Source organism: Berghia stephanieae, chromosome 6 (assembly GCF_034508935.2).
Source record: "Berghia stephanieae isolate SIO BIC M18660-M18661 chromosome 6, UCSD_Bste_1.3, whole genome shotgun sequence".
NCBI lineage: Eukaryota > Metazoa > Mollusca > Gastropoda > Nudibranchia > Aeolidiidae > Berghia > Berghia stephanieae.
The window spans coordinates 24759094-24781281 of NC_088365.1; the positions used below are offsets into that span (position 1 = coordinate 24759094).

General features: G+C 36.6%; 1 protein-coding gene across 8 annotated transcripts in view; it reads right to left on the bottom strand.

Annotated features, from left to right (window-relative positions):
• The window catches only part of LOC144974737 (uncharacterized), a 29543-nt gene extending 16732 nt beyond the window's left edge, over positions 1-12811 (bottom strand). The window contains exons 1-3 of one of the 8 annotated variants that reach the window (XM_078917941.1): positions 12727-12811; positions 6220-7184; positions 3613-3806 (exon numbers count right to left, since the gene is read on the bottom strand). In XM_078917941.1, coding sequence (XP_078774067.1) covers positions 3613-3806; positions 6220-6479 — 454 coding nt within the window. In that variant the 5' untranslated portion in view covers positions 6480-7184; positions 12727-12811. Of the gene's footprint in view, positions 1-3612; positions 3807-6219; positions 7185-12565 lie in introns of all 8 variants that reach the window. The other 7 variants (XM_078917936.1, XM_078917937.1, XM_078917942.1 and 4 more) reach the window with 7 other exon arrangements.
• Positions 12812-22188: the final 9377 nt, after the last annotated feature.

Sequence of the window (22188 nt, forward strand, 5' to 3'; positions counted from 1 at the left end):
CTCCAGTCTTTTAACCATGGTCTTGTTTATGGTCCAGCTCTCACAACCACATAGCAGCACAGACAGTACATAGCAATCCAGGACTTTGATTTTTGTTTTCATGCTAATATTCCTGTTTTTCATAATTGTATGCAGCTGGTTGAATGCATTCTTCGCCATACCTATTCTTTTCTTTATTTCACAATCTGATTTTCCAGTGGATGTTACATTGAAGCCTAAATATTTGAAACATTCAACTTGTTGTATTGTTTGTCCTCTGCTTGTTATTACACAGGCTGGTGGGTTATTATTTTTAGATACCGTCATACATTCTGTTTTAGATATATTCAGTTCCAGTCCCATATTTTCACTACTCCTGACTACAACATCCAGTAATTCTTGTAGTTCATGTTCAGATTCTGCCAGTAGAACCGTATCATCTGCATACCTCAGATTTGTTACATTCTTTCCTCCAATACACACCCCCTTCTTATGTTCGATATCTCTTAATATCATTTCACTATAGAGGTTGAATAAATCTGGAGACAAAACACACCCCTGCCTAACTCCTCTTCTAATAGGTGTAAAACTGCTTAGTTCGTTGTCAACACGCATTGCTGCTTCTTGTTCCCAGTACAAATTCCGTAATATTCTTAAATCTTTACCATCAATGTCCAAGGATGATAGAATTTTGAATAGTTTTTCGTGTTGTACTTTATCAAAGGCTTTTGAATAGTCGATGAAACACATATACAGATCTTTATTTACTTCAATACATCTTTCCATCAGCATTGATAATGTGAATATTCCATTTCTGGTACCCTTGTCCTCAACAAAACCAAATTGCATCTCCCCAATTTCAGGTCGTATTTTATTTCTTATTCTTAGTAAAATTATCTTCAAAAGAATTTTTGTGAGGTGGCTCATTAGGCTAATAGTTCTGTGTTGTTCACAATCAACTGCCCCTGGCTTTTTTGGTAGTGCTATAAAAATGGATCGTTTCATATCAGTTGGCATTTTTCCTGTGTCATACACTTGATTTAGAAGGTTTGTGATGAATTCAATCCCCCATTCACCCAGGCCAGTCAAGGCTTCAATTGTTATGGCATCAGGTCCTGCAGCTTTTCCATTTTTCATGCTTTTCATGACGTTCCTAACTTCATCTTTCATTATAGAAGGCCCTTCCAGTTCTTTTATCATAGGCATTTCTCCTCGATTATCAAAGAAAAGTTCTTCAATATATTCTGACCATCTGTTTAGAATGCAGTCTTTGTCCATGATGGTGTTTCCACGCTTGTCTTTGATGCATCCACTTTTAGCACCTGATTTAGTTTTGTTTGTCACTTCTTTGATTTTCTGATGGAAGAATTTGCCATTTTTTTCTTTGCAGGACATTATATAGTGACATTGTTCATTTATCCAGTCTTCTTTAGCTTCGTTGCATTTTCTTTTTATCTGCCTGTTCAGAGTCTTGTATTTTCTTCCTGATTTTTGGCCTTTCTTCTCTCATTCATTAGTTCTAATATCTCGGGAGTAATCCATTTCTTCTTCTGCAACTTAAGTGTGGTTGGAACATTTTCTTCTAATGATGCAGCAACACTGTCTTTAAACTGCTCATATTTCTCTTCTATATCTGTTAGTTCTCCAAGCACTTCAAACTTGTTTCTTACTGATAGTTCAAATTTTTCTTGTATCTTCTGTTCCTCCCGGAGAATGTCTAGTTGGTATTTAGGTTTAGCCTTTGCTCTTTTGCAGATTTTCAATTTAACTCGTATGGGGCATAGCACAGGTATATGATCGCTGTTACAGTCAGCCCCCGCATAGATTTGGCATACAAAACCGAGTTTCGGAAACGTTTGCTGATGAGTATGTAATCTATTTGGTTTCTCACTCCATCTCCAGGACTTTTCCATGTCCACTTCCTTCTATTGTGGTTTGTTGACCAAGTATTTGTGATTGTCAGATCATGTTGACGGCACCATTGAATAAGACGATCACCTCTGTCATTTTTGTCTCCCAGACCATGTGGGCCCACAATATCTTCTATTCTTTCTCGGCCCACCTTGGCATTAAAATCGCCCATGATGAGTTTTATGTCTGAAGACTTAAACTGATGCATTGCTTTATATAAGTATATATATATATAGTAAAAAAACAAACAACGCTTTTGAATCACACGAGATACATCAGTGTGCTCGTCGCATTGAGAATTGAAAAATGAGATATAAATCAAGAAAACCGACCGGAAAATAAAGAAACTATCATTAAATTTAAAAAAATTGAGCAATATTTTTTTCAAAATCAATCTACTAGAAAAATTTTTTATTTCCAAACCTATTTTTGTGAAACAAAGATAACTGTTCTCCTTTTTGCAAGCTGATTCAACAATGTGGTTTTCAAATTTATCGTATACGTAATCATTTGGAAGCTCCCAAGAAAGGTATTTTTGTGTAATCTCTTTCACACACACGCGCGCGCGCACACACACACACACACACACAAACACACACACACAAACATATACAAACAATACACATCCCTGGTCATCTATTGCCTATATTATTAATGTTAATATATACATCCCATGCTGATTGTCACTACCCCCCCCCCTACCCCTTAACCATTTCCACCATCCAAGTACCAGCGGCCTTTTCTCTTTGATTTCGTATCATGGTCTACCCGAAGCCCAACACCTCGATCGTTTGTGGGTCACCCCCCTCCTCCCTCCCCCCACCTTCGCCCGTAATCAATTTATAATTTTCTCTCTGTATAGAGCGCCACGTGCACAATTATTATTGAATGACACTGACCTTGCCCCTCCCCTAACACAAGCCAACAGCAACCCAAGCTATCCTCTATCACGTGACATTAGATCCGATGCTGCATACCGCTTGAGAGTCTTCACTATCCAGATCTCGTTCATGGTCACGTGAGAAGGCTATATCCGTTCGGGTTCGGCGTTCGGCGTCTCGTTCGACCCGATTTCGTTAAAAGCCCATCGGAACAATGGCGGACGCCCGTTTGAAATATTTCTCCAGCGAGCATAAAGGGTATCCAGAGGGAAAAAAAACACATACATTTGATCATGTTTTGACTTTTACACATTCTGATCACTAGACATATGAAAAGTTCTAGCCAGCATGAAAAGTAATGATTTTCTTTGTTTAGAATGAGATGGCCGCCGTTGCCGTGCGGCGTGACGTCAGATTATTGAATCGTATTTGCTTCATCTATCAGGAGTTGTGGGACATGTGTGACGACATGTCCAGTGTTCTCATTAAAACCCTTTGCAAATGTCGCTGTTCAAATCTCGAAGAAATAGATAACAATGTGAAATTGAATGTAAATTTCAATCTAATATCATACGAAAACAGATAAAATGGACGTTTCGGGTTTCCCCTTTATCAACAAAACAGGATGAGTGAAACACTACAGACGAATGAAATAATGTGGTAGTGGCGTTGTTAAAATCACATTATCTCATTCGTTTGTAGTGTTAAAATCCATCCTGTTTTGTTGATAAAGGGGAAACCTGAAACGTCCATTTATCTGTTTTCGTATATTATTAAATTGGAGCTTACATTCAATTTCACATTGTTATTTATCAAAACCCTTGGACACACTATGACTTACCCCGGAGTAAATAGTCACGCAGCAATCCATCCAGTTCTCCCTTGTCAATATTTTCCACGCATCCTGGAGGTTCTGGGTTCAAGGTCACATGCACCTTTCTCGTGTCAAAGGTCAGATAATCCTTGAAGAGTCCGTAGTAATAGTAGAAGGCTAGAAGGAGTCTGGAATTCCCAGAGCCCTGAGTCCGGAACCATCTGATGAAATAGAACAATTTTATAAACAAAAGTAAATATCTGACAGATTAAATAAAGAACAAAATTTTCTAAACAACAAACGTTTCGGGCTCAAAACCCATCTTCAGCCAATAACAAAAACAGTACAAAGATGAATACATCACACAACATCTAAACAGACACTCTGGATCATACGTCATGGATTAACGATGTTTAATATGGTTGTTATTGGCGGGTTTTTGAAAGGTTTTGAGTCCGATACGGTTTGTATTTGTTATTTTGTTCTTATTTTTTTCTTTTCTTTTTTGTTGTTGTTGTTGTTTTTTTTTTTTTTTGGTGGTTTTTTTTTTGAAGCAATGATATTTATTTTTATATATCACGCTATGCAGTCCACAGATTCTAGCATCTTAGTATAGTACTCACTTGGACATGTGTTGATACCGAAGGATTACATTATAGTGGTTTGTGTCTTCGTAACAAAATCCTAGTAGTAGTTGTAGCGTATGGCTACACCTCCAAATGTATTTCGTCAGCCCAGCTTCTAAAGTCTTTCTCCGCCCTAAGGACGGTTTCGTAGCCACCTTCAAGTTTAGTGACTGGACAGTGGAGGACGATGTGATCGCTGGTCTCTGGGGCTGCCTGACATTTCTGGCAGGTATCACTGTTTCCAAGTTTCCATCTGCACAATTTGATGCAGTTCTGCCATGTCCAGTTAAGAGGCGATTTGAGGAAATCCAGTATTTCCTGGCGTTATTAACAAAACCCTTCCTTGGCCAATAACAAAACCAGTACAAACATAAACACATCACTTAAAATCCAGAGAGACCCTCTGGACTAGAAATGATGTATTAACATCTTTTTAATATTTTTTGTTGTTGTTGACTGAAGAAGGGTGTTGAGCCCGAAACGTTCCGCGTTTGGTATTTTCTTCTTCTTTTTGAAGCTGTTATAATATTATTTTTATACATCACATATTACAGTTCACGGCTTCTAACGGTTTTGAATTCATTCAATTCGACCTGTGCTGATTCGGACCCTCATCAAATCAAACATTGTTAAACCTGAGACTTTAATCACTTTGATTGTATGTATCTTTATTCTCTGAGGGTTCTTTAAACATTGAAATGACGTTCAATAAACTAAGACTTAGAGTCCCCCCCCCCCTTTAAAAAAATATTTCAAAGTCATTTTCTCTAGATTGTTTACTTCAATAGGGCATAATTTAGCTAATTTTCAACATTCTTATTTCAGGAAATAAACGACAAAACGTTGATAATAGTCTACTTTTCACACTATACCATTGACTCAATTTCCATGAAATGTAACATGTAAACCAGTTACTTAGAGCGCCATACATATATTATGAATGTTCAAGTATTGATGCTTGCTGTGCGTTTAGGTAATATACTTACAACATTTCGCCAGCCGGATATAACGGGCTGCCAACGTTAATTTCGTTCTATTTATAAATGAATGCCTAACTACAACAGGGCTGCCAGATGGCCATCTACGTGGCCAAATTGGCAAAAAATACGACGAGCAGAAACATGTTTTCATTTTTATAAAAATCAATGTTTATTTTAACACACACACACACACACACACACACACACACACACACACACATATATATATATATATATATATATATATATATATATATATATATATATATATATATATATATTGCTTAACATTTTTGATTGAAAAATAACTACAGTGTAATTTTTCCTAATTTAGTCAATTTTTTGATATCCAAAATCAATGAATATTTTCAAAAGCAGATGTACCTAGTTTTTGGAAACGTGAGGTAAAATTTTGGCCACTTTTGAAGTTGAATTTGGCTGTGAGGAAGAAATGCTAATGCAGCCCTGGACTACAATGACGTTGTAAACGCAGCTAATAAAAATAACACACACACACACACACACACACACACACACACACATACACAAACATATCTATATCATATATATATATATATATATATATATATATATATATATCTCTCTCTCTCTATATATATATATATATATATATATATATATATATATAAAATTATAAAATAGCTAATAATAATAATAATAATAATAATAATAATAATAATAATAATAATAATAATAATAATAATAATAATAATAATAATAATAATAATAATAATAATAATAATAATAATAATAATAATAATATAATAATAATAATAATAATAATATAAATTTTTATTATTATTATTATAATAATAATATTAATAATAATAATAATAATAATATGATGATGATGATGATGATGATGATGATGAGATGATGATGATGATGATGATGATGATGATGATGATGATGATGATGATATTTATTATTATTATATTAATAATACTAATTATATTAATAATTATAATTATAATTATTATTAATAATAATAAAAACATTCTTCTCACCTCCACGGCTGGAAACTTTCATAATCGCTGTATTTCGACCAATCAAATGTAGGTGACGTCACGTTTAAATTGATGACGTATTCCACAACAATGACGTCACTGTCCTCGTCGAAGTAATGGTAGACTTCATCGACGAGGCTTTGGTTGTTGGCGGGTGTGAACGAACATTTGGTCGCTGATTCCGTGGATTGGATGGCACACATGCACAGGGCCAAAACGATCAAAGTCGTGGGGCAAAGATAGAATCGATCTTCGGCCATTTCGTGTTGAGAGTGAAAATGAGTGGGTGACTTTCAAAACGCACTCAGTCCCATTTTCATCATTCAGAGAAAACTGCAATTTCGTGTCATTTATTTAGTGGCGTAAAGAGAAAAATTCTAGTCTTGTGTGCCTCATGAAACAATACCCCGAATGTTTTGAAACTCCAAATATTCTCTGCTGTTTCTATGGAGTCCAAAAGACAGCTTGAGATTGTAAACTCATTTTCTATCAGGATGTGACTTAGCACATTTTTGAAAGTCACCTACTCGAATCCAGGTTTATATCTCTTTAGGGCCGCTCAAATCTGCTCCCTCTGTAAAAGAGGGAGGATGGATGATCTTTAATGACGACCAGCATATATTATTTAGGCTTTAAAATAAGATATACCATCACTCTTGAAACTAGATCAAATTTAGAACGTATTATGTATCCAGTCCTCCGGAAGAGTGGTTTTATACTTCCAATGAAATAGGAACCATTTTTTTTGACATCACAGTTTTGTTCCATAATATTACATTTTTGTTGTTGTTGTTGTTGTTGTTGTTGTTGTCAAAGTAAGTACCTCGTTAGGTAAACTAATGCCAGATTTTCACAGACATCCAAAAAAACACCTGGAGGAATGAATGGCGGGAATGTTAGGGAATCATTGTTGTGTGATAAAATGTTTGTTATTGAGTGAATGCGTTGGCCACTTGATTAGGTCCCTTGATTGGTGGTATAATAATAATAATAATAATAATAATAATAATAATAATAATAATAATAATTAATAATAATAATAATAATAATAATAATAATAAATAATAATAATAATAATAATAATAATAATAATAATAATAATAAAATAATAATAATAATAAAAAATAATAATAATAATAATAATAATAATAATAATAATAATAATAATAATAATGATAATAATAGTAGTAGTAGTAGTGGTAATAAAAAAAACTCGAGTCCACTCATATTATAGAGTAAATGCATATCTATCAAATTCAGTCCCTTGATTGGAGGACAAAGAATAATTACAAAGACCTTTTCACAATGAATGGGAATCTCAGTGTCATGGCTTGTTTTCTCAATGTCTGTCGTCTAACAGGCATCATGTCTCGTCTTACATGTCAAGTGTTGCTGATGGCTGCTTGGTGCCCCTTGTAAAGCTATTTTAGCACGTATAATGAATATTGCGCTATATAAATAATTACAAGTATTTTATCGATGTGCAGCTATGTGGCTTAATGGTATGACACTCGGTTTCGGATCGGGAGGTCCTGGGTTCGAGCCTCGCTCCGCGCATAGTTGAGTCCTTGGATGAGGCTCTTTACTCACATTCTCTCACCGTACTCAGGTGTAAAATGAGTACCTGGCCGTTAACAGCGTTGTCTCTGTCCGAAATTTTTTTTGGTTGTAATATCGCCTAACAGGCGTCATGTCCCCTCCTATATGTTAAATGTTGCTGTTGACCAGGGACCCCTTGTAAAGCGCTTTGAGCACATTTAGTGGATATTGCACGATATAAAAGCTCACTTTTTAAATCTATTATTCCATTCCTCTCCTCCAATAGTAAGCGAAATGATTTCAAGTTTACAATAATCATTTGTGACGTCAGATTATCAAACGTTAAATTTTAATGAAATTAGATTTTTAAAAAAAGAAGTATCATTTAAATATTTTTGAAAATGTCTTTTACTCAGAGATGACGAAATTCGAATCGATTGAGGGAAGAATAACAAATTTCTTACACTCTTGTGTTTTGGAATTCGAACATTGTTCCCAACGCGCCCTCGCAAGCGTGTACAGCGGCTGGGAACACGTCCACATTTCCCAAATGCAAGAGTGTAAGAATCGTATACTTTTCTGGAGAATGAAAAGAAATCAATGCTTGAAATACGCTTCAAAAGTCATGACGTCACTTCCCCCCGTAATGACGCATAGTAACTTAGTAACTGGCTCTAAACTATCGGAACAATGGCGGACACCCTTATGAAATATTTCTCTGATGAGCAAAAAAATGTATCCAGAGGAGATAAACATTATAAATATGATCATGTTTTGACTTTTATACATTCTGATCACATGACATATGAAAAGTTCTTGCTAGCGTGAAGAATAAAAAGTACCGATTTTCTTTGTTTAGAACTACGCTGCTCGCCATTGCTGGGCGACGTGACATCAGACTATTGAATCCAATTGACGTGTACTTATTTGCAGGTCTGACAACCCATTCCTATAACTGCAAGAATCGTATATTCATACATGGATCAACTGGTGAATATCGACAGCTAAAATATCTACTGCCATACTCAGAAAAAACAAAACAACCAAAAACAAACCAATTTTAAAATTTTGGCCAGAAAACTCCTCCTTGAAATATTGATCGATTGAAATGAGCCTCATCTTGTGAAATACTCTCAACATGGGAATGAAAGAGTCTTTGAGAAAGTCCCAGGTTTGAGAGTTTTTTTTTTGGACAAGATGAGGGTCATTTTAATCGATCAAAATTTAAAGGACAAATTTTCTACCCAAAATTTGTGACCTAACGTCTCAAATCGGTATTATGTCAGGATGAACCAGATGCCATAAAGTCAAATTAACGTTAAAGTGGCCAAAAATATGAATTATTGGTAGTTAGCATTCTAAAATATGATATTCATTCTTCTAGATAAAACATATAAACTCAAGTCTTATAATTTTGGCCACAAATTCAATTTTTAGCAATTTAATCATCCCGGCTTAAAACCGTTTTGAGACGAGGGGTCACATTTTTAATCGGGTTATTAAAAAAAAAACAGAATATGGCAGAATATGGATTTGATTTGATCTATTGGGGATCGATACGTCTTGACTATACAGGCTTTTATATGGTTTGTATTACACCTTTTCAAAGACGGCTGATTGGAATGTGACCTAGCCAGTCCTCTTGATAAACACGTTTTTTAAAATTTGGCCAGAAAAAATTCGTCCTTTAAATATCGATTGATTTAAATGACCTGAATCTCATCTTGGCAAAAACTCTCAAACCTGGGACAAAGAAAGACTTCGACAAGTCCCAGGTTTGAGAGAGGGTTTTAAAAAAATAAGATGAGGCTTATATAAATCGATCGATAATTGAATAACGAGTTTTCTGGCCAAATTTTAAATACCGAGTTTTTCCCCGAGTACGGCAGTTGACTGGCTGAAGGAATGTTTGCTTTTTTTTTTTTTGTCTCCTTATCTTTTCATTAGAGTTTCTGTTGATCAATAGACTAGACTTCAAATGCAATTTTATTCAATCATGTTTGGTTTCCAATAAACAGGAAATATATCTGGTTGGTTACACTTCAAATTCACAAATGTCACACATACGCACACACACACACAAAGACACACAGAGGGAGGGAGGGAGAGAGAGAGAGAGAGAGAGAGAGAGAAAGAGAGAGAGAAAGAGAGAGAGAGAGAGAGAGAGAGAGAGAGAGAGAGAGAACATGAGAGTCAGGGAGAGAAAGAGGAAATGAGAAAGTGGGAGGAAAAGAAAGAGAGAAAGAGAGATAAGGAAAGAAGGAGAACGAGAGAAAGAAAGAAAGAAAGAAAGAAAGAGAGAGAGAGAGAGAGAGAGAGAGAGAGAGAGAGAGAGAGAGAAATGAGAGTAGGGAGAAAGAGAAAGAGAAAGGGAGGAAAAGAAGAGAGAAAGAGAGAATAAGAAAGAAGAGAAAGAGAAGAAAGAAAGAAAGAAAGAAAGAAAGAAAGAAAGAGAGAAGAAGAGAGAGAGAGAGAGAGAGAGAGAGAGAGAGAGAGAGAACATGAGAGTCAGGGAGAAAAAGAGGAAATGAGAAATTGGGAGGAAAAGAAAGAAAGAAAGAGATATTAAGAAAAGAAGGAGAACGAGAGAAAGAAAGAAAGAAAGAGAGAGAGAAAGAGAGAGAGAGAGAGAGAGAGAAAGAGAGAGAGAGAGAAAGAGAGAGAGAGAGAGAGAGAGAGAGAGAGAGAGAGAGAGCGAGAGAGATTGTCCGTTAAGAAAGCAAAGCAAAACCAATCAATGAAAAACAGTGAAATATGGGGAAAAGAGATTAATAAGCAGATAGGACGATATTACTCGTATATTATGATATAATATTATTCGTGTGAACTGTCTGATAGTGATACAGTGCGTTTAGGTATAATTCTCATAACATCCTCCAGCCAAATTAAACCACACACAAAACTATATGTAACCTTTAAAGTTTATTGATAGTATTATGCGCTTGGCTCAGAAGCTCACAAACATTGCCATCCGGAAGAAAAACGGCCAACACACAAAACTGTGTGTAACCATGATCGTTTATAATTTGGATAATACAGTTTAGTGAGAATTCCTCATAAACGCGGATGGCAAAAAAATAAAATAAAAAATAACAAAGACGTGAGTGACGTCAACTTCGAACGATCTATAGCTGATTAATTGTGATGCTGTGCGTTTAGGTAAATTACTCACAACCTCCTCCAGCCAAATTAAACCTAACAGCACACACACTACAGTGTGTAAACTTTAAGGCTTATAGTCTGATTGATATAACTTACCGAGAACTTATCACTGTCTAAAAATAACAACAAAGAGCTGAATGACGTCACCGTCGTTCCATCGATAGATAGACTTTATTTATAAAGATACAGGTGACCCATATCTGTCAATGTCATCTCCTATTATCTACAGATATGTAACGCACCGTCTCAAAACGGTACTACGCGTATATTGGGGTCAACGATGTCCGCCAAGTTGAATTTATAGATATAACAAAGTTGGCGTCACTCAGGTCTTTGTTATTGTTTTTTGTCATCCGCGTTTATGAGTAATTATCACTAAACTATATTAACCAGACTATAAACGTTTAAGGTTAGACATAGTTTTGTGAGTTGGTCCGTTATATTTCCGGATGGCAATGTTGTGAGTTTCTTAGCCGAGCGCACAACATCAATAATCACATGCATGAAATTTGATGTTAAATTTTACTCGTTATGGTCAACGTGTAAATATTTGCAGGTCTGATAACCCAAATTGTTATGGGGCCATTGTTGTAATGGAAATATCTCATCTCAAAACAAAACAAAATATAGTCCATTATAGAAGGAACGAGTTTGACGCCACTAAGCTTTTTTGTTGTTTTTTAGCGAGCCATTTTTATGAATAGTTCTCACTGAATTCCAGGCTACACATAGAATACAATATAGCCGGATGTTGTGAGTATTTCAGCTAAACGCACACTACTTCTACTACCACAACTACCACTAATACTACCACTACTACTACTACTACTACTACTACTACTACTACTACTACTACTACTACTACTACTACTACTACTACTACTACTAGTGCTACTACTACAACTAATACTACTACCATAACGTCTACCACCACCACTACTACTACTACTACTACTACTACTACTACTACTACTACTACTACTACTACTACTACTACTACTACCACTACTACTACTAGTTCTACTACTACAACTAATACTACTACCATCACGTCTACCACCACCACTACTACTACTACTGTGCAGCTATGTGGTCCAGTGGTATGACACTCGCTTTCGGATCGGAAGGTCCTGGGTTCGAGCCTCGCGCTCGGCGCATAGTTTAGTCCTTGGAAAAAGCTCTTTACTCACATTCTCTCACCGTACTCGGGTGTAAAGTGAGTACCTGGCCCTTTGTAAAGCGCTTTGAGCACGTTTAGTGGATATTACGCTATATAAAAGCTCATTTATTATTTATTATTTTTAACAGCGTTGTCTTTTTCCGAAAAATTGTAATATCGCCTAACAGGCGTCATATTCCGTCCAACATGTTAAATGTTGCTGTTGACCAGGGACCCCATGTAAAGCATTTGAGCACATTTAGTGGATATTGCCCTATTTAAAGCTCAATTTTTTAAAAATATTTTTTTACTACTACTACTACTACTACTACTACTACTACTACTACTACTACTACTACTACTACTACTACTACTACTACTACTACCACTACTACTACTACTACTACTACTACTACTACTACTACTACTACTACTACTACTACTACTACTACCACCACCACTACCACCACCACTACTGCTACACACCATAACGAAATGAACCATCACAGATTCCAAGAATAAAACAATTCCAACCCTTTCAACAATTAAACCTCTCTCACATGTAAAATAATCACCTATATCATAGTTTATCCAATAACCCGGCCGACTCCTTACATCCAAAAAAGAACATTATAATAACCATTCACCCTTCTAGTGCCTTGAATAAACACAGGTAGTGTGTATGTTTGCATATGTGTGTGTGTGTGTGTGTGTGTGTGTGTGTTTGTGTATGAGAGAGAGAGAGATAGATAGATAGATAGATAGATAGATAGATAGAGAGAGAGAGAGAGAGAGAGAGAGAGAGAGAGAGAGAGAGAGAGAGAGAGCACCGATATCAATGAAGAAGAGAAAGAAAAAAACAGGTTTTAAAAAATTTGGCTAGCAAATTTGTTATCCAAATATCGGTTAGTTAAAATGACTCTTATTTTGTCAAAAAACTCTTAAAATCGGGACTCCTTTAAAGACTTTCAGGAGGTCCCAGGTTTGAGAGTTTTTACTTTGACAAGATGTGGTTAATCTTAATCGATCTATATTTGAAGGACGAGTTTGTTTTCTGGCAAAAAATTTATAAACGTGTTTTTTCATAGTATGGCGTTCGAGCCCCAAGGAGTAAGGGCAATGTACCAGAACTGTGTTTATCGAACATTTTATATTCACCTCGTTTGCCCTCTTGGCCTCTTAGAGCTCTGTCAATAACTTGGCTTGTTTTCTTCACCACATTCACCAACACGGCCAGAAACTGGCAAAACACATATTCACGTTTTTGGCCAGGTAAAATCGAATGCGAGGGAATGGTGGTTATGAAAAATTTCAAGCAAGGAGAGGAGGAGGTAACGAAGTGGTTAAGGTCCCCGGGATCGAGCTGCGCTTCAGGCACTTTTTTTTTCTTATTGGGTAAGATTATAAACTCCCATTTGCCCATTTCGGACAAGAATGATTCCTGTTGACAGTAACTATATTCCTTCATGACATCTCACTGTGATAATATGGGTGATTCCTGTTGACATCAGACATCATGTTTGATGGATTATCTATAATATTCCTTCATGGAATGTCTAGGTAACGGCATCTCACTGTGATAATTTAGGTGATTTCTGTTGACATCAGACGTGTGGTCTAGTGGTATGAAACTTTCGGATCGGAAGGTCCTGGGTTCGGGCTTCGCTCGGCGCATAGTTGAGTCTTGGAAAAGGCTCTTTATCCACATTCTCTCACCGTACTCTGGTGTAAAATGAGAACCTGGCCGTTGACAGCATTGTCTCTGTCGGAAAAAAAAGTGTAATATCGCCTAACAGATGTCATGTCTTGTTCTACATGTTGCGTGTTACAGTAGGTCAGGGACCCTTTGTAAAGCGCGTTGAGCACGTTTAGTGGATATTGCGCTATATAAAAGCTCGTTTTCTTTGTTTTTGTTTTTGATGGATTATCTATATTCCTGTTCTTCATGGAATGTCAAAGCAACGGCATCTAACAATGACGCGTGGTAGGGCTTCATTTTTATTTGTTTATTATATCAACTTCTACACCAATATCGATAAATAAATACATCCCCACCCCCCCTCCCCCGCTCCCCCTTCATGTCAAAGCATCAGAAACCCGATAATTCTTTGAGATCTATCGACAAGATATCTAGACATGGGTCAATTGTTGTGAAAATAAAGTAGGCATTGCTCATCTATCGTCTCAGTTATAAATCAAGTAACCTCTGTGCTGCCGTACTCTGGAAAAACCATATTATTTTAGAATTTGGCCAGAAAACTCGTCCTAAAAATATCGATCGATTTAAATGACCCTCATCTTGACCAAAAGCTCTCGAACCTGGGACTTCGCGATTCTTCTTTTTAAAAAAAATCTAATTTATATGAAATTTAACATTTAATAATCTGACGACACAAATTATTGTCAAATAATAATGTGTAAGTGAATGTAATCTTCAATTTAACAAAGGAAAACAGATAAAGACGACGTTTCGGCTTTTCCCTTTATCAACAAAACACGATGAATAAAACACTACAGACGAATGAGATATGTGAGAATGGTATTGTTATTTATTTCCTTGAGCTTCGAACAGCAACATTTACATTACCCAAATTATTATTATAAACTGGAAATCACGAAGCGTTACTATTTAAAGAGAGGGATAGAATGAGGTCTTTTATTAGTTTGGTTTTATCATTTTGTAAACATTCATATTAAACTTTTTGTCCTAATGATCGTTGGTCAATCTTCTGTTTGTATAATCTATGGGTTTTGTTTGATTAGGGTTTAGGCACAGCGGAGGCTGTAACAAAACATCAAGAAAGTTTCTCGTATATATATATATATATATATATATATATATATATATATATATATATATATATTATATATATATATATATATATATATATATATATATATATATACATAATATATATATATATATATATATATTATATATATATATATATATATATATATATATATATAGCGCATTTCTACGGGTTTCATTCTGGTCTGTGCTTTCTTTAACCGGTTATCTGCCGTACTATAAAAAGAAACTTATTTAAATTTTGGCCAGAAAACTCGTCCTTCAAATATCGATCGATTTCAATAACCCTGGTCTTGTCAAAAACTCTCAAACCTGGAACCTAGCGAGGTAGTTCTTAAGTCCCAGGTTTGAGAGTTTTTGCCAATATGAGGGTCATTTGAATAGATCGATATTTGAAGAACGAGTTTCCTGACCAAATTCTGAAATACGTGTCTTTCATGCTTCGGGAATACCCTTCAACAATCATGACGTCACTTCCCTCGTAATGGCGCATGGTAACTTAGTAACTGTCTCCAAACTATCGAAACAATGGCGGACGCCCTTATGAAATATTTCTCCGACGAGCATAAAAGTGTATCCAGAGGAGAAAAACATTATAAATATGTTCATGTTTTGACTTGTATACATTCTGATCACATGACATATAAAAAGTTCTGGCCAGCATGAAGAATAAAAAGTACTGATTTTCTTTGTTTAGAACCACGCTGCTCGCCGTTGCTGGGCGACGTGACATCAGACTATTGAATCCAATTGGTCCTATGAAAAAGACATATTTGTGACCTCTCATTTCAATCCAGTATTAAGTCGGGCTAAATCAAGAAGTTTAATTTATTGCCTCTATGTGGTCTTATGATATGGCACTCGCCTTCGGTCCGGATGGTCCACGGTTCGAGTCCCATTCTGAGCGGCGTATAGTTGAGTCCTTGGACAAAAAGTTTCACCGTATCTAGGTGTAAAATGAGTACCTGACCATTTTATCATTGTTGCTTCTGTCGGGGAAAAAATGTTATATCGCCTAACATGCGTCATGTCTCGTTCTACGTGTTACGTGTTGCTGTTGGTCAGGGACCCTTTGTAAAGCGCTTTGAGCACGTTTGGTGGATATTGCGCTATAAACAACCTCAAGTTGTAATGAGTTGATGGGCACATTTTGTTTTAAATGGCCAGAAAACTTATGTTTTAACTATCGATCGATTTAAATGACCTCCATCTTGGCAAAATGTTATGGGCTCACGGTTGTAATGGGAATTTAAATACTCTCAAACCCAACGTCTATTTATTTAAAGGTCTGATTACCCAAATTATTAAGGTTGTAATAGAAATAATCTGTAACTAACGTGTACTTATTTACAGGTCTTGTAACCCAAATTGTTATGGGTTCATGGTTGTAATGGAAATTTGTAATGGAAGTACTCTGTAACCAACGTGAACTTATTTGAAGGTCTTATAATTCAATTCTGTTATGGGTTCATGGTTGTAATGGAAGTACTCTGGAACCAACGTGTACTTATTTGAAGGTCTTATAACTTAATTCTGTTATGGGTTCATGGTTGTAATGGAAATACTCTAAAACCAACGTTTACTTATTTGAAGGTCTTATAACCCACCTTGTTGTGGGCCCATGGTTGTTTCAGATCAACTCAAAATATTGTCCACGGCAACAATGTTGAAACAGGCCCCTAATTGCGTTGTGTTATCAGACCTGCAAATATATGACGTTGTTCGTTAGTTGGGTACCCTTTGGTCATGACAAGAGTTTTCAGTTCAAGTGCGTTGATTGGCATGTCATGTGTGAAAGACAATCCAAGGCTATGGCACTTGTCACAAGGGGGTGGGAGGTGGGGGGGGGGAGGGGGTTGAATGGGGTGATTAACGAAGTGGAGGGATTTATAATGTGTGTGTGTGTGTGTGTGTGTGTGTGTGTGTGTCTGTATGTGTATGTGTGTATGTTGGGGGGGGGTGACTTTATAACATAAATAATAGTTCAAAAGTTCAAAAGGTTTCTTTTATTTTTGGCTATAGGATTAAATAGTCTGATGTCACGTCTGGCCAGCAACGACCAGCTTGGTTCTATACAAAAAGAAATCTGTACTTTTTATTCTTCATGCTGGCTAGAACTTTTTCACATGTCATGTGATCAAATTGTAAGAAAGTCAAAACATGATCAGATTTATAATGTTTTTCTCTCCTAGATACACTTTTTAGCTCGTCGGAGAAGTATTTCATAAAGGCGTCCGCCATTGTTCCGATAGTTTAAAACCAGTATGTTACTATGCGTCATTACGAGGTAAGTGACGTCACGCCTGTTGAATCCTATTGCCAATATAACTTATACATTAACATAGAATTCCCAATAATACCATTAACCCCACGGTAGTCCTTCAGAGCCCCCGAGGCCGGAGTTTATCCCGGTTTTTATAGCGCGAAACGGACAACAGCAAGTATTTGCTACTCTTTGGATAGGACACTCGTCTATTTCCGCCAAATCTAACATATCCCGCTACCTTAATCAGTGCTGGTTGGAAGAGAAGGTTGGGGTTGGGGGGGGGGGGGGGGGGGGGGGGGGGGGGGGTTCATAAAAAAAATCTTGACCTCATCTGGGGTAGATCACAGTCCCTTTGCGTGTGAAACTAATGCTCTACCAACAGTGATAAATCACCTCTTTTACTTTGGCTAGAAAACATACTTTATACTCGTACATCCATAGATTAAGATAACAGCCAACTTCACAAAATCTCTAAATCCTCCACCTTTTTTTAATCTGGCTAGAAAGCATACTTTATACATCCATGTCTATCTATCTATCAATCTATCTATCTATCTATCTATCTATCTATCTATCTATCTATCTATCTATCTATCTATCTATCTATCTATCTATCTATGTATCTATCTATCCATCCATCTATCTATCTGTCTGTCTTACTATCTATCTATCTATCTATCTATCTATCTATCTATCTATCTATCTATCTCTATCTATCTATCTATCTATCTATCTATCTATCTATCTATCTATCTATCTATCTATCTATCTATCTATCTATCTACCAATCTATCTTCTACCTTTCTACCTTCCTATCTCCCTCCCTACACATCAAACTTATTCATCTTAAAAATATGTCTGTCTATAGTTCTTTTCTTTTCTTTCCTTTAATGTGTTATGTAATTAGAAACCGTACTTATTAATCCAAATAATATCTAGCCATACACACAATAATATGTGTATGTATGTAACTGTTGACCAGCTCGCCGGAGGTCAGTGACCTGTGGAACCTACCTGGATGTCCGAGATCTTGTTTATGCGGTAGCTTACATATAAATAGTATGCGCTTGGCTAAGGAGTTCACAACATTGCCATCCGGAGGTATAGCGGACCAACAGACAAAACTGTATGTAACCATGATCGTTTATAGTCAGGTTAATACAGTTTAGTGAGAATTACTCTTAAACGCGGATGGCAAAAAAAATACATGGGTGACGTCATCTTCGAACTATCTGTACTCATACGGTCTCCATACCCTCCTTCCTGATTACCAACAATTAAATTAATGCTATGCGTTTAGGTAAATGCTCACAACATCCGCCAGCCAGAAAAATCGTACCAAGAAACTCATTAACTATATGTAACCGTGAATGTTTATAATCTGATTTTTAAAGATAGATCGAAGTTGAAGTTGACGTCACTCGGGTCTTTGTTATTGATTTTTGCCATTCATGTTTATGAGTAATTCTCATTAAACTGTATTAACCAGACTATAAACGTTTAAGGTTACACACACTGTTGTGTGTCGGCGGTCCGTTATACTTCCGGATGGCAATGTTGTGAACTTTGTTTTATCAGAAAAACGAGCCCTACAACACAGTGTAAAATTTGCGGCTGTGTTATCTTGTTGTCTGACACTCGCTTTCGGATCGGAGGGTCCTGTGTTCGAGACTCGCTCGGCGCATAGTTTGAGTCCCTGGAAAAGGCTCTTTACTCACATTCTCTCACCGTACGCTGGTGTAAAATGAGTACCTGGCCGTTAACAGCGATGTCTCTGTCGAAAAAAAATGCAATATCCCTAACAGGCATCACGTCCCGTCCAACATGTTGGCCAGAGACCCCTTTTAAAGCTCCTTGAGCATGTGAAGTGGATATTGCGCTTTATGAATGCTCAAGAAAAAAAATATGGCTATAATAAACATTTTTCTTAAAAATCTGTGATGCAGAAAAGAAATGTGAAAGAGAAAAATATTGATTGTATCCGACGTGCACTTATTTGCAGGTCTGATAACCCATTTCCTTATGGGCTAATTGTTGTAATGGAAATCTCAAAAAAAAAAAAAAAATTAAATGACGCAAAATATTGTCCATTACAACAATGTTAAACTAGGCCCAAAGTGGGTTCGGATGTCAGACCTGTATATATGTACACGTCGGTTATATCGTAAGGAATGTGACGATTTTAATATGGTAGGTAAGGAGAGGGTTAAAGGTTACACATAGATTTGTGTGTCTGTACTTTTCTTCTGGCGGGCAAATGTTCTGAGTATTTTACTCAAACGTATAACATCAAAATATTACGTCGTTTGATTTCTAGTTGTTATGCGTTGATGTAAAATACTCATTATTTCTGCCCTCCGGACCGATCGTACCAACACGCAAAACTGTGTAACCTTAGGCGTTTATGGAAAGAATGAAGTTAACGTTACTCAGCACTTTGAAATTGCGTTTAGACCGCCAGTTTGGGTGATTAGCCCTCACTAAAATATATCAATCGCCGATTAACTTTTAAGATTACATATCGTTTTGTGTGATGGTACTTTCATCTGGTGGGCAGATACTGTGAGTATTTGCCTTAAATGTAGAGAATAGATGATTGAAATTATTCGATGAGAACTAGTCACCCAACACGCGGTCTTATAACAATTGATGCTATGCGTTTAGGTAAAATAATCACAACACCCTCCAGCCGAATATAACGTATCAACACACAAAACTTTTTGCAACCTTGAACGTTTATAGTCTGATTAATGTAATGTAATGAGAACCAATCACCAAAATGGCTTTCTGAATTAAAAAAAAAGCAATAACAAAGAGCTGAGTGACGTCATGGTCATTCGTTTACGACTATTCTGAGTTATCAAAATTTGGCTCGTTAGTATCTCAAAGCAAACTAAAACTGGGTCACTAAAGTTGGGTTCTTGGGTACTTGTGCTTGTTTGATAACCCTAGGTGTTGCAATCTCTCTCTCTCTCTCTCTCTCTCTCTCTCTCTCTCTCTCTCTCTCTCTCTCTCTCTCTGTGTGTGTGTGTGTGTGTGTGCGTGTGCGTGTGTGTGTACGAGGGATACTTTTCTCTCACCCTTCTATCTACTTCTCTCCCACTTCTCTCTCTTCTCTCTTTCATTCATTCTATCTTTTTCTCTCTCTCCATCTCTCCATCTTTCTCTCTCTCTCTCTCTCTCTCTCTCTCTCTCTCTCTCTTTCTTTCTTTCTTTCTCTCTCTGCCATATATATTCTCTTTTACTTCTTTCTCCCAGGAGGAGGATCAGGAAGAGGAAGAGGAGGAGGAAGAGGAGGAGGAGAAGAAGAAGAAGAAGAAGAAGAAGAAGAAGAAGAAGAAGAAGAAGAAGAAGAAGAAGAAGAAGAAGAAGAAGAAGAAGAAGAAGAAGAAGAAGAAGGACGAGTAGGAGGAGGAGGAGGAAAGGAGGTGGTGGTGGATGAGGAAGGAGAGGAGGAGGACGATAAGGAGTAAGAGAAGAAGAATACCTATACGTAGAGAGATCTATACAGTAAAATCAATACAGAAATCCAATCTTCAATAAATCCATTCACGAAAGGCATTGATTGTGTTCTTGTGAAAGGCATTGATTGTGTTCTTGTGAAAGGCATTGATTGTGTTCTTGTGAAAGGCATTGATTGTGTTCTTGTGAAAGGCATGGGAAAATAGGAATGTCGGTTTGACGCTTGCAGCATGAAATATACAAGACATTTCAATGAATTGACCTTTCTTGGTGTCTGTGTGTGTGGTGGTGGTGGTGGTGGTGGTGTGTGTGTGTGTCTGTGTGTGCGTGTGTGTGTGTGTGTGTCCAATCTCTACTCCTATTTGATTTACACTGGAATAACCACATTTGTGACCCGTCGTCTTAAGACGGATATATGACGGATTATCAAGGTGCAGGAAATTAAAGATATGAGCATGAATATGAAACATGCTATTTCTGTCAATGATAACCTCTCCCTCTCTCTCTCTCTCTCTCTCTCTCTCTCTCTCTCTCTCTCTCTCTCACACACACACACACACAACACAAATATTCTCTATTACTACCTCCGCTCTCCTTACTCTTTGCATCTCTACATCCCTACCCCCCCCCCCCCCCCCAATCCCATTTCCCTCTCTTCTCTCTTCCCCCACTCTCCAATCACTAATTAATCAATTTTATTTCCAAACCCACCTTTCGAGTCCCTATCCGTCCCGACATCATACCGTTTTGAGACCACGGGTCACATTTTAAAAATATCTTTGTTAATAACATTGTCAGCCAACCCCAATAACCTCAGTGTTGCTCAGCGGTACGGTCTTTGCTTCGTACTAAAAAGGTACCGAGTTCAACTAGCCGCTGCGCTGTGTGGCCTCGAGCAAGTCACCTCGCCCTAGCTCAGTTATCGGAGCTGCACTGCGGTGGACGCCTGGGTTATTCAAGTCTTCCCTTGGAATAAACCTTAAAGACAAATTTCCCCTTTGTGATGCATAAAGAGAATGTTATTTGTATTTTTAACAAATAGTACGAGATATTATGCAGTGTCGTGATTTTTAATTTTGTTGTTTTTAAACTTTTTTATTATTATGTAAAGCGCCGCAGAGCATGACTAACGTGGATGTAAAGGCGCTATATAAATTCATTATTTACCTTACATTTACATATCAAGCATGTAAGGCCGTATTATTATTATTTTTTTAATTTCAAGATCTTCAAAATAGTTGTATGTATAATTTCCTAATTCTTTGTCATTTCGACTATAAACTCCCTTGTATTCATTTTATTCTTTACAACATAATACCAGAGTGACAGAGCGGGGCACATTTATGTTGGTTGATGAATGAATACACACATTTATGTTGGTTGATGAATGAATACACACATTTATGTTGGTTGATGAATGAATACACACATTTATGTTGGTTGATGAATGAATACACACATTTATGTAGCAGTGAGGTGGGACTGGTTTTATTTCTGTGTTAAATTAATAAACCCATTAATACATACATTATTCATATATTACAAAACTAAAAAATATATATTTAAAAA